At 35.3% G+C, this 27,260-nt stretch overlaps 3 protein-coding genes across 9 annotated transcripts; 2 read left to right on the forward strand and 1 right to left on the reverse strand.

Annotated features, from left to right (window-relative positions):
- Positions 1 to 1,324: 1,324 nt before the first annotated feature.
- ids (iduronate 2-sulfatase) lies at positions 1,325 to 13,881 on the reverse strand. 6 transcript variants are annotated; one of them, XM_079839216.1, is made up of 9 exons: positions 13,846 to 13,881; positions 13,552 to 13,637; positions 13,261 to 13,438; positions 12,962 to 13,050; positions 8,895 to 9,095; positions 8,638 to 8,808; positions 8,363 to 8,489; positions 4,604 to 4,777; positions 1,325 to 2,319 (listed from the first exon to the last, which is right to left on the reverse strand). In XM_079839216.1, exons 1-9 carry the CDS (start codon positions 13,871 to 13,873, stop codon positions 1,793 to 1,795), a joined length of 1,581 nt encoding a protein of 526 aa, XP_079695342.1. In that variant the 5' UTR covers positions 13,874 to 13,881; the 3' UTR covers positions 1,325 to 1,792. The 6 variants fall into 6 exon arrangements, with proteins under 6 accessions (XP_079695342.1, XP_079695341.1, XP_079695340.1 ...); XM_079839215.1 differs by having other exon boundaries at positions 13,552 to 13,694; positions 13,846 to 13,878; XM_079839214.1 differs by lacking the exon at positions 13,846 to 13,881 and having other exon boundaries at positions 13,552 to 13,830.
- Position 13,882: 1 nt separating this feature from the next.
- On the forward strand, positions 13,883 to 20,692 carry lygl1 (lysozyme g-like 1). 2 transcript variants are annotated; one of them, XM_079839221.1, is made up of 6 exons: positions 13,883 to 14,030; positions 14,573 to 14,704; positions 15,782 to 15,865; positions 15,959 to 16,155; positions 17,858 to 17,996; positions 18,249 to 20,692. In XM_079839221.1, the coding sequence occupies exons 2-6, from the start codon at positions 14,701 to 14,703 to the stop codon at positions 18,380 to 18,382; spliced, it is 558 nt and encodes a 185-aa protein (XP_079695347.1). In that variant the 5' UTR covers positions 13,883 to 14,030; positions 14,573 to 14,700; the 3' UTR covers positions 18,383 to 20,692. The 2 variants fall into 2 exon arrangements, with proteins under 2 accessions (XP_079695347.1, XP_079695346.1); XM_079839220.1 differs by having other exon boundaries at positions 13,910 to 14,030; positions 15,749 to 15,865.
- LOC307139985 (lysozyme g-like) lies at positions 20,079 to 22,131 on the forward strand. The gene is made up of 5 exons (XM_079839222.1): positions 20,079 to 20,207; positions 20,778 to 20,861; positions 20,972 to 21,168; positions 21,240 to 21,381; positions 21,641 to 22,131. Exons 1-5 carry the CDS (start codon positions 20,204 to 20,206, stop codon positions 21,775 to 21,777), a joined length of 564 nt encoding a protein of 187 aa, XP_079695348.1. The 5' UTR covers positions 20,079 to 20,203; the 3' UTR covers positions 21,778 to 22,131.
- Positions 22,132 to 27,260: the final 5,129 nt, after the last annotated feature.

A 27,260-nucleotide genomic window follows, 5' to 3' on the forward strand; every position in this document is an offset into this window, starting at 1 on the left:
AAACCAATCACATACAAGGAAACAAAGGTGACAAAATGTCCAGTTGATGTCACTAGCCATTCAATCAACATTAACCTTTGCCAGATATCGGATTTCTCACGAGATTACAGCTGTAGTAGTTGTGTTTACAGCTGTAGAGATGCAGCTGTGTTTGCCCACTATAGGCTACAGATTACGATATTATAATCAATATGTTTTTTCTAACCTAATAGAGTCTGGGAAACTACGTCACTGTGCGTTGCATTCTGGGTAGTCGCCGCCATGTTTTAGGACACGCTCGTCAGCTGTCACCTGTCAGTATTGGACACCGCTATAATAAACAGAATAGCAGAAACCACAATGGACCGGATAAATATAAAGCGCAACATTCCATACATAGAAAAGCTGAACAAAGAAGCAAAGTTGCGATACATAGAAAAAATCAATACAATTAACGGGCTTGATCCATACGAAAACAAAGTGTGGTCAGACGATTTAAACGAGTTGCCGGACACTACGTTTCCAGATGTGTTTTCTTATCTTGTTTGTGGTGTCAGTACATACACATCTGAGCAATTTAGAAACTACAAATCACTTGAGGCTCACCTGCAATTTACAAATGGGTGGGTGCAGGACCTGCAGATTTTCCGCGTCAACGAGCAGAAAACGTTTGTTCGCACAAAGGTATGTAACAAACACAAACACCTTCTGTCACCACTATAGTCATAATTGCATGATAAAGTCCGAATTGTGAGATATAAAGTCAAAATTGCGAGTTATAAAGTAATAATTGCATTATAAAGTCATAATTGCATGATAAAGTCCGGATTTTGAGATATAAAGTCATAATTGCGAGTTATAAAGTCATAATTGCGAGTTATAAAGTCATAATTGCATGATAAAGTCAGAATTGTGAGATATAAAGTCAAAATTGCGAGTTATAAAGTCATAATTGCATGATAAAGTCATAATTGCATGATAAAGTCCGGATTTTGAGATATAAAGTCATAATTGCGAGTTATAAAGTCAAAATTGCATGATAAAGTCCGGATTTTGAGATATAAAGTCATAATTGCGAGTTATAAAGTCAAAATTGCATGATAAAGTCCGAATTTTGAGATATAGTAAGAATTGCGAGTTATAAAGTCAAAATTGTGAGTTATAGTCATAATTGCATGATAAAGTCTGAATTGTGAGATATAAGGTCAGATTTTTGAGATATAAAGTCAGAATTGTGTTATAAAGTCAGAATTATATTACGCAATTCTGACTTTATATCTCTCAATTCTGAATTTATAATCTCGCAATTCTGACTTTGTCAAAAAACTCACAATTGAGATAAAGCAATTATCTTTTAAAAAGTTTTATTCTGTGGCGGAAACAAGCTTCCATACCAAATACCGTACATTTGCATTACTATGTAGTAAAAATACTGCAAAATGTATTTAAATCAAAATAAATTTGTTATACTGCATTTAATATATAAAATATATGAATATATTAAAGTATTTTTATTCTTAGTACAAAATACTGCAGTAGATTTTTATTTAAATCAGAATAAAGGCAGTATAACAAATTCTACCATGATGCACAAACCATTTTTATAATAAATTATATTTTTCACATTACAGTAATGAGATGTTATTAGCATTATGATAATGAGAATTGGTGGGAGGGGTACTTAATTATCACGACAATATGTCAGAAAGCAAAATAGGCTTCAGTTTCTTTAAGTAAAATGTAACTTTTTTTTGATAAAGCACGTCCAGACAGGTTTTGTAACATTAATTTTCCCTTTACTGACAAACTAGAGTCACAAAATCCCTTTTGATTTCAAACTGTTGCTGTGAAACATGATATGATGCTTTAAGGTCTCTGTCCATGACGGCAGCATGCCAAGCTTTTGCATTACTGTGGCGGGGTCAAATTCATCAAAAATGTTATTGTCCTCTCCCGGGTCTTCAGCCAGGAGGTACAATTCTCCCGCGTGGATGTCTGTCATGTTAGGCTGGCAGTGGAGCGGGTCAAAGCCCACCCATAAGGTGTACCGGTAGTCAGTGGAGCGAATCGAGTAGCCCATGATGCGGATATCGGCGAGGTTGGGCAGGTCAGAGTTCTCCTGGATGGAATCGGAGGGCCGAGGGTACTGGCTGAATGAGTAGGCTTCCCTGTTGAGGTCTTTTTCTGGGATGCGGATGAGATGAGCCAGGCTTGAGCCCTCGGTGCACAGCTCGATCTTAAAGGACGGCGAGGGGCAGTGGCTCAGAGGACGCAGTCCAGCCAGGCTCGACAGCGTGGGAAAAACATCCACCAGATCCACCACTCTCTCAACTCCTTGACCTGAGAGATGCCAAGAAAGACAAAGGCCTGATGTAAAACTATGATGGAAATGCTGATTCAGATGCATAGCATTATTCTGGTATGATTACGAGAACCAATAATGCATCTACACTGAAACAAATTTGGTTTAGAAGGTATTTTTACCCAGAAATTGCTAGTAAATTTCACAATTAGTTATAAAGAAGAGGCAAGTAACATTGAATCAAATGTGAAATTCGAAAGTAGAAGCACTGGACTGTTTTTTCTTGTAAAGCGTAATCAAATAATCTTATTTACATTTTTTTTTTTTACAGTGTAAAGCCACAATGGTTAGCATTATATTCAGTGTACAGTTGATATGCCCAAACATATACTTTTGTGTTGTTTAACTGCATTTTAGTTTGGCTGGCTAATCCTTTTTTATCAAAAACTTGCTATTTTATGGAGCATAACAGTGAACACCCACACAGCCGCCTTATTCCAAAAGTATTTTTCCCCACTCGTATTTGAAAACTATCTTCAGAAAAAAAAAAAAAAAAGGAAGGAGGGGGGGGGGGGGGCGTACAAAACCGTACTTAGTGTCTTTTATGAGGGAATTAACTACCTGCATTGCATCGCAATTTAATAAAACTGGGAAATCAAAGACTTATTGATTATAAGCATGAAATACAATATATTTGAAGTTTACAAGTTTTATAAGTAAACACTACACTGTAAAAGTGATCAGTTGACTTAACTTAATAATTTTAAGGCAACGGATTTCCTCACTTTTTTAAGTAATAAACTTCATGCGTAGTTGAAAAAATTAAGTTATGTGAACTTGACAGTTACACATGAATTACATTTTTCAATTACGCATGAAGTTTATTTACTTAATAATTTTAAGACAACGGGTTTCCTCACATTTTTTAAAGGTGCAGTGTGTGAATTTTAGCAGCATCTAGCGGTGAGGTTGTGAATTCCAAACACCCCCTCAATATGCCAATTTGCTGATCAAGAATGTCAATGTTCAAAACAGTTGTGCCGCATATGATTTTTGTAGAAACTGTGATATGTTTCCTTTGATACATAGATAGTTTCCTTTTTTTTTTTTTTTTTTGCTTTGATTCCCGTTTCTAACAGTGACTCTTCTGATTGGTGAATCACTGGAAATTGTGCAATACATACAGAATTTGCATGTATTTTGACCTTATTCGACGGAAGTGATGGCGCGGGGACGGCTGATGCAGAGCCATAGAAAAAAATTAAATACATTTTTAAATATGGATATTTTTCTTACACAAATGCATCGATTCGCTTCAGAAGGCCTTTATTAACAGCCCGGAGCCGCGTGGAGCACGTTATTTGACGGACAGATGCATTTTTGAGATTTGAGATGCATCAGGCTCAATGAGATTCTGCTCCCTTCTGGAGCCTGTCCCTAGCGGCCAGTCGATGAATTGCAGTTTTAGTCACTTCCGTATTGGCTTCAAGATAAACTGGAGGAGGTTGCCGCTTGGGCAAGAGTCATGAAATATCATGTTATGTTATTTTATTATTTTTCCAGAAGAGGTTGGCAGAGACACTCAATGTGAGATATTTTGAGCTGAATTAAAAGGTTATGCCTGAAATTGTGTTATTTTGATAAAATTTTTAATGTATTATTTATTGATAAAATCTAGTAATTTTTAAGGGTTAAATAGCCAAAGGGCTCATAGCATGCCTGTCTTTAAACTTTATACATTTTTCAAAAACATTTCTGTATGGAGTAAATTAATGTTGTCGTTTTTATTTTTACTTATGGAACCCAAGTGTTGCTATAATATTAACCATAAAATACAAATAAATGTATGAATTTAGCAATTATTCTGGCCCCAGCTCTGAAATTTCCATGAAATTTACTGATACTGTTACTGAATATAGCGCAGTTCATTAGAGCAACAACAAGCAACAATCCAGAGCCCACTGTGAGAGCAATAACTCTCAGGACTTATTAGCTTCTCTATGCTGTGGCATTATCATTACAGTCATTACTCCAGCTGCTTATGCTGGGTGTTTTATAAAGATTGCCACAAATGTGCACTTGAGAGCTGAAAACGAGAACCAGCACCAGATGCATGCGCTCACAGTACACTCGCAGTAAAAACCTTTGCACGGCGCACAAGCAAAAATAAGAACCAAAGCTCTAAATGGGGCGATACTGTTGCCATAACGTCATTTCCAGAAAGTTGATATCACACGCTTGAGTGACTTCGGTTGGAGTCTCAGGATCTTGAGAAGGATCCTGCGGTCTTTGCGTGTTGACAGCTGCTTTGAGTAACATTACCTTTGCCAAACTGCTCCCGTGTGCCCTGAAACACGTCGATGAAGGGGAACGTCTTCTCCCCAGGCCGAGAGAAAGGTGAGGTCACACCTGGCTTGTACACGATCAATGGCACTCGGGTGGCCACATCAAAGTTGCTGTATTTGGCCCACTCGCCATGTTCCCCTAATGACCAACCTGAGAGAGAAAGAGAGTTAACCGTGAGAAAAGTACTCCGAGGCACACAGAACGATTCGTTCAAATGGGCTTTTCCGGCAGTTACTCTAATGTAAGGCATAACGTAAGTGTGGCCTAATGAATGAACGTGGCAAATAGAAAGCAGGATTGTAATTTGAATTTAAGATGATAGTAAAATTTCAAGAAACTGTTTATCATACAACATATGGGTTATTTCCAGAAACATTAGATATGAAAATAGTAATGAAATAATATGAAATATGTATTTATTTGGCAACACTTAAAGGGGCTATATGCAACTTTTTCCCCAAAATAAACGTAACAATAGCCTTTTTATTTTATTTTACCATTTATGACCCAAACATCTACTGACACCTTGTCCGCTCACAGTGGGTGCACCTATAAGCCTGTATCCTATTTTTCCTATTTTCTGTCGGGTCGGATTTTTCCCGCGCTGTCTGCGGATGTGACGTCACCACCGCTGCAAGAGCGAGCAGAAAATAAGAGCAGTTCTGTTTTTTGGCCACAGGTGTCAGTCGCGAGTTTAAATTTCAGAAAAACGCATATAGCCCCTTTAAGGATAACATTTGTTAACATTCATTAACTTCATTAGTTACTCTAACATGAACTAAGAATGAACAATACTTCTACAGCATTTATTCATTTTAGCTAATGTTAATCTAAACATTTATCAACCCATTCGGTAACACTTTACAGTAAGGTTGCAATAATTAACATTAGTTCACATGATCTAACCATAAACAATACCTCTGTTCAGCATTAATCTTAACTCAAACATATATTAATGCATCTATTCGTTAACAGCGCAATTAGCTACTATTAGTTCATGAATTCACTTCACTGTTTTTGTAAGGTTATTTTACTGTACATATTTACATTAGTTTACGTAGCAGTTGACACACATTTCTAACTCACATCTTACTCTAAATGTAAAAATATCAACATTTATCAACATTATGATTTGGGCTGTTGGTAAACATAATTCTACAGTGGAAGCCATGTTCAGACACACTTTACTATCATTGCTTACTTTCAACAAAGCATGCATTAATGGTTTTTGAGAACCTTATTATAAAGTGTACACTATTTCAACATTAACTGATTTGAAGGTTCATTACAAAGCAGTAAATAATAAATGCTTTGTTAATGATAGTAAAGTGTGTATAAAGATGAACAACCTATCCATTTATATGTTCAGATGGTTTCCATTATAGAATTATGTTTACCAACAGCACAATCAATGGCTTATAATTAAATAATGCTGATAAAGTACACTACAGCATTTTTACCTTTAGAGTAAGATGTGAGTTAGAAATGTTCATCCTTAGTGTGTGTCAACTGCTATGTAAACTAATGTAAATATGTACAGTAAGATAACCTTGCAAAAACAGTGAAGCTACAGGCATTGCCCATGGTTAGTTCATGTTAACTAATGCATTAACTAATATTCACTAATTGCTCTGTTAACAAATAGATGCATTAATATATGTGTGAGTTAGGATTAATGCTGAACAGAGGTATTGTTTATGGTTAGTTCAAGTTAACTAATGCATTAACTAATTTTAACTAATTGCGCTGTTAACAAATAGATGCATTAATATATGTGTGAGTTAAGATTAATGCTGAACAGAGGTATTGTTTATGGTTAGTTCAAGTTAACTAATGCATTAACTAATATTAACTAATTGCGCTGTTAACAAATAGATGCATTAATATATGTGTGAGTTAAGATTAATGCTGAACAGAGGTATTGTTTATGGTTAGTTCAAGTTAACTAATGCATTAACTAATATTAACTAATTGCGCTGTTAACAAATAGATGCATTAATATATGTGTGAGTTAAGATTAATGCTGAACAGAGGTATTGTTTATGGTTAGTTCAAGTTAACTAATGCATTAACTAATATTAACTAATTACGCTGTTAACAAATAGATGCATTAATATATATGTGAGTTAAGATTAATGCTGAACAGAGGTATTGTTTATGGTTAGTTCAAGTTAACTAATGCATTAACTAATATTAACTAATTGCGCTGTTAACAAATAGATGCATTAATATATGTGTGAGTTAAGATTAATGCTGAACAGAGGTATTGTTTATGGTTAGTTCAAGTTAACTAATGCATTAACTAATATTAACTAATTGCGCTGTTAACAAATAGACGCATTAATATATGTGTGAGTTAAGATTAATGCGGAACAGAGGTATTGTTTATGGTTAGTTCAAGTTAACTAATGCATTAACTAATATTAACTAATTGCGCTGTTAACAAATAGATGCATTAATATATGTGTGAGTTAAGATTAATGCTGAACAGAGGTATTGTTTATGGTTAGTTCAAGTTAACTAATACATTAACTAATATTAACTAATTGCGCTGTTAACAAATAGATGCATTAATATATGTGTGAGTTAAGATTAATGCGGAACAGAGGTATTGTTTATGGTTAGTTCAAGTTAACTAATGCATTAACTAATATTAACTAATTGCGCTGTTAACAAATAGATGCATTAATATATGTGTGAGTTAAGATTAATGCGGAACAGAGGTATTGTTTATGGTTAGTTCATGTTAACTAATGTTAACTAATACAACCTTATTGTAAAGTGTTACCGATGCGGTGTTTACGAACATGAACATTTTTATTAACTAACATTAACAAAGGTTAAGAAATGCTGTAAAAATATATTTACTAATTATTAGTTCATGTTAGTTAATGCATTAACTATATGTGGCAGCTGCTCATTATTATATTGTATTATTGTAATTCAATACTTGAATAATGTAATATTTAAGAACATTTCACACTATTATTATTATTATTATTATTATTATTGGAGATCTCTTTTTTTATCCATTTTTGTTTTTGTTCAGGGTTACTATTATAATTGAAACAAAATAAGATCATATAAATAATAATAATAAACATAATTAAATAAAATATAAACTTTCAGCTAGTTACCAGAGTTTCTCATTTTAGTTTAGCTAACTTGAGATGCTAAAATAACTAAAAATAATAATAAAAAAACTATATTGACATATATAAAACAGACACACACAACAAAATTACTCAAATTTACTGAAATTAAAATGAAAATATAAACATAAAATCAAATTCAAAATATTAATAAAAACTATAATAGTGTCTATAACTATCTATAATGATATACTGTATAAAATAACTATAATGATACTAAATCAACACTGCATTATGTTGCCAATGTTGAATTTCTTTGAAACCAAACCATGCATTAAAAATGAGCCTATTAATATATTCAGGATTTTGCACTTCCACAACCCTGTAAGAGCCACTTAATGCACTGCATTAATGATTGTATTATGATGAGAAAAAAACGTCATCTATATGACAAACTGAACCGACTATTCAAAATGCAATTTATGCTAAATGAAACAAAAACGTGATAGCATAATTTCTGAAAAGAGCTTACAGAACAGACAGAAAACCTCAGCATTAATATGAATCAAATGCTTCAATACTGCCACCTAATGGATGTACTACCTAACAACAGGCTGGACTGACAGAACTTTCTTCAACAAACCGTGATCGGAGCTAAACACCACTATAGTGTTCTTGGCGAGGCCGAAATCATCAAGGGCTTGCAGAATTTTTCCCACCTGAGCATCCACATATGACACTGAGGCAAAGTAGTGCTGTCGGATCTGCAGCTAAAAGATGAACATCACGTTTGGGGGTTTATTAAAATCACATCAAATCTTCAAACAACTGAATCGGCCTCAAATTAGCCATAACAACCCATACGTAAATGATATACTGGTAGAAAATCAGCGTGACTATTGTGTTTCTGCATGGCACCTGAAAGTCTTTAGGGATGGGGCCATAAGGAAAGCTCAGATTTAATGCCTGGACATCTTCCCTCTTGCGGATGTCAGTCCAGGGGTTGTAGGCCACATCAGGAAGTTTCTTGGGAACATCTGGGTCTGGAGCCAGCGTCATACTCTCGATGGGATAGAGCTTTAGGTACTCCTATAAAAATGCAATATTTCCCAGATTTACTGACTTAACAGCTGCTCATGAGTGTGTCATATGCTTCACTAAAAACAAACACATACCCGTGGGATTCTGAAAGGAATATGAGGCTTATAGAAGCCAACAGCCAGGAAGAATGGATTCTGAGCGTCCTTCATAGAGTCCAGGAGTCGTATGGCCTCTGCGGTGTTCTCCATGTCAGGAAGGGTTCCTAAAGGCATCTCGGACACATCCACGGGACACAGTAAATTACTGTGCAGTGTGCCATCTTTATCTTTGCAAACCTAACAGATGAATATGAGATATTGGGAATGATGGACTTTTAACTCACAATTCTGGCTTTAATCAGCTTTGCATTACATAAATAAATTATATTTTAAGTCAAGTCAAGTTTACAATGCCGATTGTTTCAAAGCAGCTTCACAGGGTAACAGGAAAATAATGCAACAGAATTTGATTGGGCTGTACAGCCGCTCTGGAGAAAACAGTGATGTCATCCAGCTCATTTCAATTATCATATAGTGACAATGCGGGTAGATCAGTTATTTAGTTGAAAATGTATTTGAATATTTAGTTTAATATTTAGTGTCCCCAACTGAGCAAGCCAAGCCAAAGGCGAAAGTATATTCAAATGGAAAACCATAATTTGTAATATGTACATTTTTTCTGCATTTCTGATCAAGTAAGTGCAGGTTTGATGAGCATAAGAGACTTTTTTCAAAAACATTCAAAATAGTAATGTTTCCAAACTTTTGACCGCTATATATAGTTAAGCGTTATACAGGTAAATTAATGAAACCCAATTTAATTTAAGTTTCAAGATTTGTATGTTACAAATAAAAGCAACTTTTATCTCACAATTCTGGCATTATTTAAAAAAAAAAAAATTATTAAATTGTGAGCTATAAACTGGCAATTCTCACTTTATTTCTCACAATTCTAACTTTGTTTCTTTAGTGAGATATAAACTTGCAATAGCGTGGAGAAAAAAAAAAAAAGAGTACGAATTGTGAGAAAAAAATAATCACAATAGCCCTTATTGTGTGGTGGAAACAAGCTTCCATAGGGAAAAAAACATTACAATAATTTAGAAATCTTTGTATTTTATGGATGTAAGTTACTAAATATAACTTTTTGCCCTTTTCTTATCAAGTTAACAAGTCGAATCATGCTCTCATGGACTTTTCAATTATAAATTACGAATTACATTTTTTTAACCATATTAAAATGTTATTTATATTTTTAATCAAATATTTTACATTGAAGGAGATCCACGCTATAACTTAAAGGGATAGTTCACACAAAATGTTTAATTCTGTCATCATTTACTCTCAAGTTGTTCCAAACATGTATGAGTTTCTTTCTTCTGTTGAACACAAAGTAAGATATTTTGAAGAATGTGGCGGAAGTCAATGGGGCCCATTAACTTTCTGATATACTGACATTCTTCAAAATATCTTCTTTTGTGTTCAATAGAAGAAAGAAACTTATTCATGTTTGGAACAACATGAGGGTGAGTATTTTATAAAGTATAATGTCTAACTGCATTTTTAGCTCTATTTTTTATTACATTCATTATCTAATTTCATGTATTTTTGTACATTGTATCAGATACTACCTTAATTAGCACATCAGACCTCATAAACACTTGAGGCTCTCACAGATTAACCAGCAGGGGTCAGAATTGTATAAAAGTGAGAGAGATCAGAGATTATATAATGGTTTAACAATGGTGGCAGGATGACTTAAAATTAATTAAGTTGTTAAATTATTATTATTAATATTATTATTATAAGACATATAAGACAAATTAACTTAATAAACAAAACTTGCAACTCATTTTTCCTCTCAATAAATATTGTTTTTGTATTTTTTTTAGAACATACATTAAAACAGACACTTCAAATAAATTATGTTTAATTAATTTACCTGTAATAATAATAATATTTATATATATATTTAAATCTCCAACCTATGACGCTTAACTATATATTCCGGTCAAAAGTTTGTAAACATTACTATTTTTAATGTCTCTTATACTCATCAAGCCCACACTTATATGATCAAAAATACAGAGAGAAAAAAAACAGTAATATTGTGAAATATTATTACAATTTATGGTTTTCCATTTGAATATACTTTAAAATATAATTTATTCTTGTGATCATTACTGCAGTCTTCAATGTGACATGATCCTTCAGAATTCATTCTAATATGATGATTTATTATCAATTTTGGAAACAGTTGTGCTGCTTAACCCATAAGAACCCACAGTGACACGTGTGTCACAAATACTGGTGATTACCTGGAAAGGTCTTTTTAAAGCATTATCCTTCCATTTCAACTCAGGAAGTCCCTAAGTGACACATAAGGAGCACCCAGGTTCAGTCATGTGACAATGTGTGCATTTTTTGTTGTCATGGCAACATTTCCAAAATTGGGGCCTGTCTGGTTGGCACATGTTGCAGTGTCAGCAATTGTTTTAAATGCTTATTTTTGTTACTTAAAAGGTATGTTTCAACCCATGCAACAATTCTAATGTTTTAATAATATATCATAGATTACACTTAACCTGATTTTAATATATTTCTTAAACAAATTGATATAAAACAAGTTGTGGGGACATGTCACATGGGTCTGTTAACCTTAAAACAGTAGGTGGAATTTTGATGTGACGTATTTGTCACATTAAGAAAAATGTTAATGAATAGCTCAATTAATTTAGCTGATTCAATTATTTTTTAGTGTTATATACTTTCTCTGTGTTTTATATAAAATCTGGAATTCAGAAAAATGTTAACAGCTCTGTTAAATAAATGGAAATAATGATTGGTATTGATCTGTGCATGGGTCTGCGCCAAATGCCAGGAAATCGTGCATACCTGGGAAAATGACACAAGGTGTCCCATGGTGGCTGACAACATGTCACACAACCGTTTTAAGACTCTGCTAGCATGTCTACATTTCACTGACAACAATGATTTGTAAAATCGGCAAGCAGGGGATAAGTTTTGGAAGATCCGTCCATGGCTTGATATGTTTCATCAATAATTTTGAATAATATGCATCATTTTGATATATGTTGTGAAAAAGAAAATAAACAGAAAAAAACTTTTATTTAGCAAAGAAAACTGATCAAATGTTTTTTTTAAGCTGAGAAATAAATGCCCAATGTAACATATATGTAACATAAAAAGATTATCATAAACGGCCAATGTCACATATATGTAACATAACAGATCTTTCACAAAAACAACTGCAGAAACATGTTACAAGTGGTCCTTTAAGCCTGTTTTATATGCCCCATAATTTTTCCTAAAAGGAGAAATTGGTCCGGGTTCTTTATATTATAACCTGTGATACTTTTTTAGAATGCATTATTGAATAAAAAGATAAAATGAACAGCATTTATTTAAAATAGAACATTTTTGTAACCGTTCAAAAGATTGGGGTCAGTATTTATTTATAATTTTTTTTTAAAGAAATTAATACTTTTATTCAGCAAGGATGTGTTAAATTGATAAAAAGGTATAGTAAAGACTTAGATTGTTAGAAAAGATTTCTATTTTGAATAAATGCTGTTTTTTTGTTTTGTTTGTTTTTTACTTTAATCATCAATGAATACTGAAAGAAAGTATTACAGGTTCCAAAAAAATATTAAGCAGCACAACTGTTTCCAACATTGATAATAACGGAGTATCAAATCATCATATTAGAATGATTTCTGAAGGATCATGTGACACTGAAAACTGGAGTAATGATGCTGAAAAATCAGCTTTCATCACAGAAATAAATTATATTTCACAAAGTATATTGAAATAGACAACCGTTATTTTACATTGTAATAATATTTTATGATATTAAATTTTTTTTCTGTATTTTTGATCAAATAAATGCAGGCATGATGAGCATAAGAAACATAAGCATAAAAAATGTATGTTTTCCAAATATTTTACCCGTACTGTGTAGGTGTATGGGCTGTTAATATATATATATATATATATATATATATATATATATATATATATATATATATATATATATATATATATATATATATATATATATATATATATATATATATATATATATATATATATATATATATATAGTTTGAAAGCACAGACACTGCGGAAGTGCTCACACTGACCTTCCTCTTTTCATATTTAAAAGAGGGTGGATGATACGGCGGTACAGACCAGCTGTACGGGTAATCATCCGAGTGGTTGGAGGCAATGCCTTGAGGACGAGCACGTAAAAGAGAAACATTATTAGTTGGAACATCAAACCAGACAGTTAACACATGAAAGGGTTATAGGGCAAATCTTGCCAAAAAGAAATGCCAAAATGAAAAGGGAAAAAAGTTATATTTGGCATAAAGTAATCCAAATTTTCAGGATTTTGTGGATTGTGGCATCATGCATACAGTACATCATGTGGTTCAGTTACCGGGATGGAAGACTTTGCCCACTGATAAAGTGGTGTATCCATTAGACTTGAAGTATTGAGGGAGTGTGGTGTAGTTCCCTGCATGAACTCTCCAGTATGAGTTGAAATCATACAGCTTTGTGGTGTCTGGTCTTCGACTTGTTAGGAAAGACACCCTACTAGGTCCACAAACAGCTTGCTTTAAAAGAACATAATAGCAATGTGCACCTGTAACTTAAATGTACACTACTAATAAAGATATATATATATATATTTATTTATTTATTTTTCATGACCAAGAATACAACATACCTGTGCAAAGGCGTTATAAAACACTGTGCTTACAGATGCAAGCTGATCGATGTTTGGTGATTTGACCACTGGATCAGAGTAGCAGCCTAAAGTTGGTCTCAAATCATCAGCAAGTAGATACAAAATGTTGAACTTTTTGCTGCCTATTGCAAAATCAACATGTAAGATCAAAACAAACAACCACATCTGAGTATTTACAAACATTATGTTAATATATAATAAAACGATATTTTAAATTCAATACTATCGCCTCTGCATCTTTACTTTATGATGTAACATGTCCAGCTAACTTACATCCAGTGTTTTGCTTCCTGGTTTTCATAGACTCGCTATGATGAACGGGACTGACCTTAAAGGCACAGTACATGTTTTTCTCTTGCCAGCCATGGTTGGGAGCCGAGAAAAAAAATCGTTTGATAAATGCCAATCTCAGTAACAGTTATAAAATATTAGATCTACCGAGGTTGACAACATTGAATGTTAAGTACCTTTCTTACAGTTTGTTTGAAAAAGCACGTTAATCTCTGCATGTTAAATCTGAAAGCAAATTCTCCTGCATTGCCTTTTCAATGGAGTAGATAAACTGAATTTGAAAATAATGACAATATAAATTTTCATTGTGGTGAAATTTACGCAGGTCTTATGCAATGTCAAGTGTATTGATTGTAACATTTGATAATTATCTGGATTCTCTTCCATAGACATGTTTGGTTAATGCATTAGCCTAACTAATGTGAAAATTAGCAATATGAGCAATTATAATTAACCTGTTTACTACAAATACAAATGTTCGTGTTCATTAAGTAATGCTAACAACTTTTGCTGAGATTTTTTGCCAAACTGATAAGCTTTAATTAAGATAAGATAATGAATTATGTCAACTATTCATTGTTAGTTTATGTTAACTAATGAAGTTCACTATGTTAACAAATAACACTTATTCTGAAGCTTTATTTAGCCTATTGATTTATTTATATAATCTGTCTGGTGACTAAAGCAAAAGTTCCACATTTCTCATCAGTAAACACAGATTTAGCCACACCTTAAAGGGGGAAAGAGAAAGAGAAACCAGTTCAACTACGATCACAAGTTCACAACATTCATCGGTCTTGATTGTTTAGTTTTTGTTCACAAGATTTTCGAGTCATCATGGGTAAGAAGAATAATATTCCATGCTAAATAATATTTTACTTAATATGATACTGATAGTTATGGGGCGCCGTTTGTAAAGCGACTCACGCTGAAAATAACAGCAACATTTTGACACATTTAGCTTCAAACAATGTTTAAAAAACTGGTATGAATTTTTGGCGGTCACTTTTTTAGCACATTTACAACAATATTTGTCAACTTAGAGATATTTTAAATAGTTAAATCTAAATGTTAAATGTTAAATCTAAATGTTAATTGTTAAATCTAAATGTTAAATCTAAATCTAAATGTTAAATCTAAATCTAAATCTAAATGTTAGCTATATCTAAATGTTAAATCTAAATCTTAATGTTAAATCTAAATCTAAATGTTAAATCTAAATGTTAAATCTAAATCTAAATGTTAAATCTAAATCTAAATGCTAAACCTAAATGTTAAATCTAAACATTAAATCTAAATGTTACATCTAAATCTAAATGTAAAATCTAAATGTTACATCTAAATGTTAAAACCGGTTATCTGCATTCTGAATTTGCATATTAGTTAAATATTTAGTTTCACCCGAAACATTTAGATTCAACATTTATATTTAGATTTAACATTTAGATTTAACATTTAGATTTAGATTTAGATTTTGTATTTAGATGTAACATTTAGATTTAACGTTTAGATTTAACATTTAGATTTAGATTCAACATTTAGATTTAGATTTAAAATTTAGATTTAGATTTAACATTTAGATTTAAATTTAGATTTAGATTTAACATTTAGATTTAACATTTAGATTTAGATTTAACATTTAGATTTAGATTTAACATTTAGATTTAACTATTTAAAATATCTCTAAGTTGATAAATATTGTTGTAAATGTGCTAAAAAAGTGACCGCCAAAAATTCATACCAGTTTTTTAAACATTGTTTGAAGCTAAATGTGTCAAAATGTTGCTGTTATTTTCAGCGTGAGTCGCTTTACAAACGGCGCCCCATAGATAGTAGCCTATAGTAGACTAATTAATTTAATGTTTATGGTTTTTACTTTTTAAAGGCCTTCAGACGATACTTGCCATGTTTTTTCTAGCATGCATTTATGGAGACATCATGAAAATAGACACCACTGGTGCATCAGAGAAGACAGCAAGACAGGACCAATTAAAAGTGACAGGTATGACTGCTTAACTGGTGTGTCCAGTAACCAAACTTTACCAATATGCACTACATTCCATTTTATTTTAACAATGATTTATGCTTTTCAAAGGTGTTGAAGCCTCCAAAAAACTGGCTGAGCATGATCTGGCCCGTATGGAGAAATACAAGAGTATAATCACTAAAGTTGGCAACGCGAAGCTGATGGACCCGGCTGTGATTGCTGCCATCATATCCAGAGAGTCCAGAGCCGGAGCCGCTCTGAAGGATGGGTGGGGCGACCATGGCAATGGCTTTGGCCTCATGCAGGTTGGTTAGAGGAATAGATGTAGTATATTTGAAAACAATAACTCCAAGACAGGGAGCGCTTAATATGAGGGATATAAGATGACATTTAGGGGCCCTATTTTAACGATCTAAGCGCATTGTCTGAAGCGCAGGTGCACCTAGGGCATGTCCGAATCCACTTTTGCTAATTTAACGACAGAAAAAAAACGGTCTGCGCGCCAGGCGCATGGTCTAAAAGGGTTGTACCTAGTCTCTTAATTGGTCATGGGTGTGTTTTTGGCATAACAACAATAAACCAATTAGAGTCTCATCTCCCATTTCCTTTAAAAGCCAGTTGCGCTTGCACCATGGCAGATTCGCTATTTACATGGCAGAATTTGCGAGAGGAAAGACTGAAAGCTCCAGAGAGGAATCCTTTAATTGTTAATTGTGCAACCGCCTATAGCCGCATATTGCTAATGCGGCCTTTAAATAACACAAAAAATACTGCGCTATTGACTTTAGACCAGGTTTTTTTTGGTTAATGGGCAAACAGATGGGCACAAGTGCATTTGCTATTTAAACAATGTGGCGCTGGACGTGAAAATGATAACTGCGTCAGGCTGAAACTAGCAAAAAACACTTGCATCGCACCTGCCGTCGCATTGCGCTGGGTGTATGATAGGGCCCAGGGTGTTTAAACTAAATCTGAAAATTAAATTGACATACTAATCAGAGATAATATGACATTCTTCTTTCAGACGAATGCAATCAGAGTTATATTAAAAAATGTCCTTGCTCTTCCAAGCTTTATAATGGCAGTGAATGGCTGTTTCTGTTTTGAAGTCCATAAAAGTGCATCTATCCATCATAAAAGTAATCCATGCGGCTCCGGGGGGTTAATAAAGGCCTTCACGAGAGTCAGGCGTTCCAGCGTATGACGTAGGACACTCTGGTGAGAATATGCTAGTTCTCGCGAGAATCAAGTTTTGTTTTGCTCTATCCTCTGCGTGTCCGTGTTCGTCACCGGAACTTGTGCTACGCCTGCGTTCTACACCATACGCTGGAATGCCAGTCTCTCGTAAACGCGTGTATGACAGTTAGCGGAAGTTAGAGATTACATTTTGTACAGTTATGGATATTTTTCTTACACAAACGCATCGTTTCACTTCAGAAGGCCTTTATTAACCCCCCGGAGCCGATTGGACTACTTTTATGATGGATAGATGCACTTTCAAAACAGAAATAGCCCTTCACTGCCATTATAAAGCTTGTAAGAGACAGGACATTTTTTAATGTAACTCTGATTGTATTGGTCTGAAAGAAGAATGTCATATACAGGATGACTTGAGGGTGAGTAAATCATGGGCTAATTTTCATTTTTGGTAAAACAATCCCTTTAAGTAACCTAAATATAATGTGCATTTGGCATTTTTGTTACAGTTCTGAGACAGAAAATAGTTGGGAATGGGAAATTACACAATATCAACCACATGAATGCAACATGTCAAAGCATGTGCACAGTTTGTGTCAGGCCATGCCTCTACCTAATGAGCTAATCTGAAGACCTGTGTTACATAAAAAGAAGATGTAGCGATTATTGTGTAAACTTTTTTTTCCTAACTTCCCTTTTCAAAGCACCAGTTCCCCTGCAAAGCTTCCTTAATTAGCCACAGGTTGATCCAGCTTATTAATCTGTAACATATTTAGTTGTTGTTCTCTTTATTACTTTTTGTTTTTTCAGGTTGACAAACGCTACCACACTCCAGTAGGTGCATGGGACAGTGAGGAACACGTCACACAAGGAACTGAGATACTCATTGGCTTCATTAAAGAAATTAAAGCAAAGTTTCCCCAGTGGACTAAAGAGCAATGCTTTAAAGGTAATACTCTCAGAGACCATTAATTAATGAATTAAAACTTTGATTATCATACAATTAGTGGAAGTTCACAAGGTCTTGCTTTTTCAGTTTTTAAGATTTGTATTGATTAATTTCATTGTTGAATTTGACTAAAATGTACATTTAGAAGATTTCACAAAGGTTTTAGAAGTAATATTAACTTTTCACAGTATGTGATCACCTAGTTTGAGTTGTAGTGAGTGTTTCATATCTTATTTATAATGTCTGTTCTAGGGGGAATATCAGCATACAATGCAGGCGTGAAGAACGTCCGTACATACGAGCGCATGGACGTGGGCACCACAGGTGGTGATTACTCCAATGATGTTGTGGCCCGAGCCCAGTGGTACAAAAGCAAGGGTTACTGAAGAACAGCAGTTATAATCTTTTATTCATTCTAACCATTGCTCACTGTTCTGTATTCTGTTTTTCAATATTTTTGGGAATGAAATAAAACAAATTTTTTTCACTCAAATCATGTATATTTTATGTAACATACATTTAATGAATAGCTTTCTTCTCAGTAAAGCACAAAATGTCTGAGAAGAGAATAAGACGCTGCGTCTGACGTTGATGCAATGTGGAACGCATCATCATGACTGTCTGAAATGCGTGTTCCGCAGTACACCGTGCCTATAAAGAAGCTTTAATGGATACCTGGAACAAAACAACGTTAAAGGGTTAATTCACCCAAAAATGAAAATTCTGTCATTAATTATTACCCTCATGTCGTTCGACACCCGTAAGACCTTTGTTCATCTTCGGAACACAAATGAAGATATTTTTGTTGAAATCCGATTGCTCAGAAAGGCCTCCATTGGCAGCAATGTAATTTGCACTCACAAGACCCATGAAAGGTACTAAAGATGTCGTTACAAAGTCCATCTCACTACAGTGGTTCTACAATAATTTTATGAAGCGACGAGAATAGTTTTTGTGCAACAAAAAAATAAAAAAACGACTTTATTCAACAGGTGCTTGTCTTCCGTCTAGGCCTCTGATGTGAACTCATGAAGCACCACGACGCATGCACGAGAATATGAAGGAGCGCCGACGTTCGGGCATCCAGGAAATGCACACTTTAACCCCATTTTGACCACTACGCCAAGACCTAAAGCACGATCAGTGTAGAATTCAACAGCTTAGAGCTTAGAGGTGTATAAAGCCTCCACATAATAAATCTGCCCACTACCCTTTTGAAAAAATACAGCATATGCTGGTTAGCCTGTTTTGCAGCATGGCAGCTGGTTTGAGCTGGTTGATGCTGGTCCTTAGTTGGTCATGAGCTGGTTTAAGCTTGTCCTTAATCCCGGGACACACTGCACGATTTTTGTCTGTCCCAGATGAAAGATTGCCATTGTGAAACAATCGTGGCGATTTCTGTGATAGTGGGTCCTAATCGGTGGTCCTATGTTGTACAGTGAGAGAGGTTCAGAGATGGCCGCTGTCACAGTCTTGAGACCAAATATAGCCTACAATAATTTTCTGACAGTGTCAGCAATTCAGCATGATCATCTCACAGTGTTTGCTACTACGACCTATGTCTACTGACCAATATAAATGTGACATGAAATCAACACAACATGGCACTAAAACTTAAAACTGCTTACCTCAAGCTCTTTTCCCTTCCTCTTTTGCCACTTCCTCTTTTTTTTCAGCACACATAAAAACTACAACAGCCAAAGTGTGTTTTATCATGGTCTTTTTGTTTACCACCAGTGGATGCTGAAGACATTTTTATTCGGACTTGCATTGTAGCCTGCGAGTCAATAGGTGTCATCATCGTACAGTCTACAAACATGTCATACCCACATTTAATGGATCCATATATTGCACAGTGTGATTTGTAATGAGCTTATAGGATTGCTAAAATCGTGCAGTCTGTACCGGGCTTTAGCACCAGCTTAGGACCAGCTCAGGACCAACTAAGGACCAGCTTAAACCAGCTGTCATGCTTCAAAACATACCTAACCAGAATATGCTGTTTTTTTCAACAGGGTTATCATTGGCTTGGGTGTGCTCTAATAATAAATCCATGGTTGCAAAATTTTGTAACCATACCTTAGTGGAAAAAAACAAAACACTCCCTCTGTGATTATAAATAATCACGTCCTGCACTGGTTTGATTTATTGATAAGACTCATCAAACTCAGTGATTTGCTCTCACACAGAAATTCGAAGTGAACATCATGGGTAAGTTATAATATCAGCTGCTGACTGTTTTATATGATATTGTCTGAATTGAGCAACATCTTGTGATTGTGTAGCACTGCATAAATGTAAAGTGTTTGTTGTGTTCTGGTTTCATTTTCATTCTGTTTTCTGTTCTGCTTTGCCTGAGTTCTGTTCCCTAGTTAGGCCACATCCACACGAAGCCAGAGCTTTCCCTATCCAATCTTTTTTTTTTTTCCTTGTCTACAGAAATATCTGCGTACTATTTAGGATGTATAGTATGTGAATTGGGACGCAGCATCAGTCTCCACACTTTGATTACTCTCCCCTTGTATTTAAGCCTGAGTTCCCGAATTATATGGTTCACTCGCACTGCGTTGCTAGAAACATTGGGAAAACTTGAGTATGTGTCCTTAGTTCCGTGTCCAGCATTGTCAGTGTTTAAAGTGGTTGTGTTCAATCTCCTGCGTATTCTTTGTGCATTTAATAAAGACTTCCTTACAGCCACTGATTGTGATGGTAAATGTGCTGTGTATATAATTGTTTAATGATTGAAAGGGCTTCAGGTGATATTTTCCATGTGGTTTCTAGCATGCATTTATGGAGACATAATGAAAATAGACACCACCGGTGCATCAGAGAAGACAGCAAAACAAGACAAATTAGACATAAAGGGTGAGAATTCATGACTGCATGCAACTCACTGACTTTTTTTCTCATTTACCAATATATGGAATATACACTATGCTGCTTACTCTCTCTGTATTAACAACAATATAAACTAGGGGTTGAAGCCTCTAAAAAACTGGCTGAGCATGATCTGGCCCGGATGGAGAAATACAAGAGTATAATCACTAAAGTTGGCAGAACAAAGAAGATGGACCCGGCTGTGATTGCTGCCATCATATCCAGAGAAACTAGAGTTGGAACTTTACTGAAGAATGGATTGGATAAAACTGGCAATGGCTTTGGCCTCATGCAGGTAAATTAAAAGAATGGATCTAATCTTTTTGAAAATAATTCACAGAAACATTTATATGAGGTTTCTTACAGGTTGACCTAAGCAAAGGCCACACTCGAGTAGGTGCATGGGACAGTGAGGAACACATCACACATGCTACTGGGATTCTCATTGGCTTTATTAAAGAAATTAAAGCAAAGTTTCCCCAGTGGACTCAAGAGCAATGCTTTAAAGGTAAAATATTTCCGCTCAGAGAAACCACATCATCAGATAAGTGCAAAAATGATGATTTGATTGCAATTCATAGAAGAATATTGATAAATTAATTGATTGATATATTTATATTTTTACTTTGATGCATTAACTAAAAACCTTTATTTTAAAATGACAAAAAAAACGACATTATTTATAGGTATTCAAACTTAAATGTTAATAGAATGATGTTCTGATTAAGTGAGTGTTACATGTCTCAGTTATAGTATGTTTGTTTCAGGTGGAATAGCAGCCTACAACAAAGGTGTGAGTAGAGTCACTGCTCAATATGAGAACATCGATGCGATAACTGCAGGCCTTGATTACTCCAATGATGTTGTTGCTCGAGCCCAGTGGTTCAGAAGCAAGGGTTACTGAAGAATAGCAGTTACTAAGCTGTAAACTCTAATTTTTATATATAGCTACAGTACATTAACCTCATTATTGCAGTTTACTCTATGTATTAGTATGATACGTTAAATAAACACTCTGAACATAACAATCTGAAATATTATTACCATTTAAAATAACTGTTTTCTATTGTAATACATTTTAAAATGTAAAAGCTTAATTTCCAGCAGTCATTATTTTTCGTTTCAATATCCTTTTTTTTTACTAGTAATCCAATAGAGCTAAACTGCATATTACATTATGAAATAAATAAATTTTCCCCTCAAATCATCATTGTTATGAACAGTCTTGCCATATCCACATTAAATGACCTCATATTCTACATTGCTCCTGGAAGTCAATAGTATCCAAATGCAGAGCTCTAAACTACATCAGTTTCCAGCAGAGCCAGCCCAGCAGGTTCAGTACACTAGGGTGCTTTCATACTAGGTTTGATTGCTTGATTCAAGGCTATACCCCTCCCCTGCCTCAACTAGATTCTATTCAAACTCAGTTTTGGGTCAGAACTGCACATTTGCATCATCGAAAATGTAGATGTCCAATGCAGTTTGCTTTCATTGTGACTAGACTGGATGGGTTAATACACTCACCTAAAGGATTATTAGGAACACCTGTTCAATTTCTCATTAATGCAATTATCTAATCAACCAATCAAATGGCAGTTGCTTCAATGCATTTAGGGGTGTGGTCCTGGTCAAGACAATCTCCTGAACTCCAAACTGAATGTCAGAATGGGAAAGAAAGGTGATTTAAGCAATTTTGCGCGTGGCATGGTTGTTGGTGCCAGACGGGCCGGTCTGAGTATTTCACAATCTGCTCAGTTACTGGGATTTTCACACACAACCATTTCTAGGGTTTACAAAGAAAGGTGTGAAAAGGGAAAAACATCCAGTATGTGGCAGTCCTGTGGGCGAAAATGCCTTGGTGATGCTAGAGGTCAGAGTAGAATGGGCCGACTGATTCAAGCTGATAGAAGAGCAACTTTGACTGAAATAACCACTCGTTACAACCGAGGTTTGCAGCAAAGCATTTGTGAAGCCACAACACGCACAACCTTGAGGCGGATGGGCTACAACAGCAGAAGACCCCACCAGGTACCACTCATCTCCACTACAAATAGGAAAAAGAGGCTACAATTTGCACGAGCACACCAAAATTGGACAGTTGAAGACTGGAAAAATGTTGCCTGGTCTGATGAGTCTCGATTTCTGTTGAGACATTCAGATGGTAGAGTCAGAATTTGGCGTAAACAGAATGAGAACATGGATCCATCATGCCTTGTTACCACTGTGCAGGCTGGTAGTGGTGGTGTAATGGTGTGGGGGATGTTTTCTTGGCACACTTTAGGCCCCTTAGTGCCAATTGGGCATCGTTTAAATGCCACGGCCTACCTGAGCATTGTTTCTGACCATATCCATCCCTTTATGACCACCATGTACCCATCCTCTGATGGCTACTTCCAGCAGGATAATGCACCATGTCACAAAGTTTTAATTTGTGAATTATTTCAAATTAGTTTCTTGAACATGACAATGAGTTCACTGTACTAAAATGGCCCCCACAGTCACCAGATCTCAACCCAATAGAGCATCTTTGGGATGTGGTGGAACGGGAGCTTCGTCCCCTGGATGTGCATCCCACAAATCTCCATCAACTGCAAGATGCTATCCTATCAGTATGGGCCAACATTTCTAAAGAATGCTTTCAGCACCTTGTTGAATCAATGCCACATAGAATTAAGGCAGTTCTGAAGGCGAAAGGGGGTCAAACACAGTATTAGTATGGTGTTCCTAATAATCCTTTAGGTGAGTGTATATTAAATAGACACAATATCTTTACACATGGAATTCCAACATCAATCGTACAACTTTCCAACTGTAATCATGTGAATATATGATGATTATATTGGCAATTTACCAGTGGATCTTGACATCCAGTTTCCCCAGTTTGGATCTAATGGGTGGAGGCTGAAGGTTTAGCCACACCTTAACTCTACCCCTAAACCTAACTGGGTCGAGTGCACACATTTGCCTCTGCAGTGAGCACCACTTGATTTCAGCAGTACTGATTACAACATGATTACAGTGGGAAATATGCAAGTTTTGTTTCCAAATGTCCAAAGTAATGATACAGTGACAGTGGTGAAACCTTTAGACGCAGCTTCTGATGCAATGTCTCGTTCCCATCATCTCAGGGAACTGTGATTATGTGCATAGCCGAAACAATTTAGCACAAAGGGAATTAATAATTATGTTTATATGGAATTTTGGAAAGAATCACTTGTTTTACGGCTGAAAATAAAATGAATCGTCCAGAGCTCAACTGAATGTGCCATAATAAACTCTGCAGCAGATATTAATATCCAAACTATAGTGAAAACACTATTTATTAGCACTGTGACAAGATCAGCAGTTTAAGACATTAAATTTGTAAGCACATAACACAAGACACTTTAAATACTTTATTGACTATTCCAAACACATAAACTAATATTTAACACAAAAACACTCACATACACATTCACATGAGTTGCAAAAAGGTAGAAAATGAGGAAAAGAAATTTTCAGAGAGTGAAATTATGAAATCTCAACAATGCAATTTGTAAGACCTAACCTGAATGAACCATCAATCATAAATGTAATCCTTCTATTGTTTCTTAGGCGGGGTTATTACATTTTATTTAGGGAATTTCCTTCTGTGGTGTCCTTACTGAAAGGGGTTGTTCAGGCTCGTTCATTCACTGGAGGTCTTTTCTCATCTGAAGTGACGACTTGGGAAGCCAATCATATTCCGGTGTGTTGGCGGACACTGAAGCTTTGCGGAAAAAACTTAGGAAAGCGAGACTCTCAACAGAAAAGAAAAGGAACTAAGTAAAGAAAGAAAAATAAGTGCTTCATGATGGTGTTTTAGGGTCAACCTTAGTCTAAGTCTTAACCATGACCTTATGCCTCCTTAAAACCAACCTTAATGCTTTGTTCGTGTCTTTTTAAACTCAGATGTTTGTCCGTCTCCTAGAGGAGATCTGACCAATTAGGTATTGTCTTTGGTTCAGGCTGTGACTATTTCTCTTCCTCTCACATAAATTACATATTATCTGATTAGTCACATGGTCTCTTAACTTTCCCACTCTAGCAGGGTATGATTTCGACTTGAATTTTATAATAAGAGTAAAATACATTTTATACAGATTTGATCCATACCATAATTCAAGAACTGAGACATGAGATCATTCACACACATAGTAAACAAGACACACAACCATGCAATAGTTATAACAATTGCGTTAATTATGTGTGATCTAAGCATAATAGTGACATATGTAGACATTACACTCACCTAAAGGATTATTAGGAACACCTGTTCAATTTCTCATTAATGCAATTATCTAATCAACCAATCACATGGCAGTTTCTTCAATGCATTTAGGGGTGTGGTCCTGGTCAAGACAATCTCCTGAACTCCAAACTGAATGTCAGAATGGGAAAGAAAGGTGATTTAAGCAATTTTGCGCGTGGCATGGTTGTTGGTGCCAGACGGGCCGGTCTGAGTATTTCACAATCTGCTCAGTTACTGGGATTTTCACGCACAAATATTTCTAGGGTTTACAGAGAATGGTGTGAAAATGGAAAAACATCCAGTATACGGCAGTCCTGTGGGCGAAAATGCCTTGTTGATGCTAGAGGTCAGAGGAGAATGGGCCGACTGATTCAAGCTGATAGAAGAGCAACTTTGACTGAAATAACCGCTCGTTACAACCGAGGTTTGCAGCAAAGCATTTGTGAAGCCACAAAACGCACAAGCTTTAGGCGGATGGGCTACAACAGCAGAAGACCCCACCGGGTACAACTCATCTCCACTACAAATAGGAAAAAGAGGCTACAATTTGCACGAGCACACCAAAATTGGACAGTTGAAGACTGGAAAAATGTTGCCTGATTAATAATGGATAATGCACCATGTCACAAAACTCGAATCATTCCAAATTGGTTTCTTGAACATGACAATGAGTTCACTGTACTAAAATGGCCCCCACAGTCACCAGATCTCAACCCAATAGAGCATCTTTGGGATGTGGTGGAACGGGAGCTTCATGCCCTGGATGTGCATCCCACAAATCTCCATCAACTGCAAGATGCTATCCTATCAGTATGGGCCAACATTTCTAAAGAATGCTTTCAGCACCTTGTTGAATCAATGCCACGTAGAATTGAGGCAGTTCTGAAGGCAAACACAGTATTAGTATGGTGTTCCTAATAATCCTTTAGGGGAGTGTATATAGAACTATGCAATGATTGAATGATGTTTGATTGAGTCCGTCTAGCATTGTTTTGGAATGATCTATAAAGACAGTCTCTAGAGAGGATTTCAGTCCTGTGTTTAACCCTTTCATGCATAGTGGTCACTACAGTGGACAGCAATTCAAAAATAATTTTCTTGCATATGCATGGGTTTTGATGCCATAGTTGCACATCAACCTCTACAGTGGACCCTTGTGCATCATGCTATACATTGCTACCAAGTGGCAAGTCGTTGTATGTCGATTTTTTTCCCTCCAAACCAAGATGTCAGTCAGAAATGCCAAGTTGCTCTGGAATATCCATCCATTCCTTCTATCCTTAGAGACTATAAAAAATAAAAAAAACAAATTGTAGATCAAAAGTTAGATCAAAAGTAATCTAATTACGTAATGCACGTTACTTGTAATGCATTACTTGTTAGATCAAAAAGTAATTACGTAATGCACATTACTTGTAATGCATTACTTTGCTTGTAACATCAAAAAGTAATCTGATTACGTAATGCACGTTACTTGTAATGCATTACTTGTTAGATCAAAAGTAATCTAATTATATAATGCACAGTACTGCATTACTTTACTCGTAACATCAAAAAGTAATCTGATTGTGTTATGCATGTTTCTTGCAATGCGTTACCCCCAACAACACTGCTCATTTCAAATGAGATTGAAAACACCTGATTGCTAGATTTTCGTGTCCATCTTGAACATAATCAGAATGATTAGCTAATAAGGGAAATTGACATACTCTGGTACAGTGGAGGGAGCATCTGATTTGGGTTCCCACAGTTGACAGGTTGTAGAGATCTCTGATGGAATCACGTCCTCATGTTCTGATATCAAAGATACACGAAGTTCAACTTGTATGAAGTTCAATTGCATTTGTAATTTCTCACATCTATATTTATTGTATATATTTTATAGTTTTCACACGATTTTATACAATTTTATTAATTGGTTTGTTAAATACACACCATATTGCGGTGTTATTACTGTAGCATATTTAATTGTGTTTAAGTGTGTGTGTGTGTGTGTGTGTGTGTGTGTGTGTGTGTGTGTGTGTGTGTGTGTGTGTGTGTGTGTGTGTGTGTGTGTGTGTGTGTGTGTGTGTGTGTGTGTGTGTGTGTGTGTGTGTGTGTGTGTGTGTGTGTGT

The sequence above is a fragment of the Gobio gobio genome, assembly GCF_949357685.1.
Source record: "Gobio gobio genome assembly, chromosome: 16".
NCBI lineage: Eukaryota > Metazoa > Chordata > Actinopteri > Cypriniformes > Gobionidae > Gobio > Gobio gobio.

Coding starts and splice junctions, on each gene's coding strand:
- lygl1 (XM_079839220.1), top strand. Junction 15,866..15,958: donor GGACCAATTAAAAGTGACAG/GTATGACTGCTT, acceptor TGCTTTTCAAAG/GTGTTGAAGCCTCCAAAAAA. Junction 16,156..17,857: donor ATGGCTTTGGCCTCATGCAG/GTTGGTTAGAGG, acceptor TTGTTTTTTCAG/GTTGACAAACGCTACCACAC.
- ids (XM_079839214.1), bottom strand. CDS start 13,755: ATGTTTGTAAATACTCAGATGTGGTTGTTTGTTTTGATCTTACATGTT. Junction 13,051..13,260: donor GGGCAAAGTCTTCCATCCCG/GTAACTGAACCA, acceptor CTCGTCCTCAAG/GCATTGCCTCCAACCACTCG. Junction 2,320..4,603: donor ACGGGAGCAGTTTGGCAAAG/GTAATGTTACTC, acceptor GGCATCTCTCAG/GTCAAGGAGTTGAGAGAGTG.
- LOC307139985 (XM_079839222.1), top strand. Junction 21,169..21,239: donor ATGGCTTTGGCCTCATGCAG/GTAAATTAAAAG, acceptor GGTTTCTTACAG/GTTGACCTAAGCAAAGGCCA. Junction 21,382..21,640: donor TCAAGAGCAATGCTTTAAAG/GTAAAATATTTC, acceptor TGTTTGTTTCAG/GTGGAATAGCAGCCTACAAC.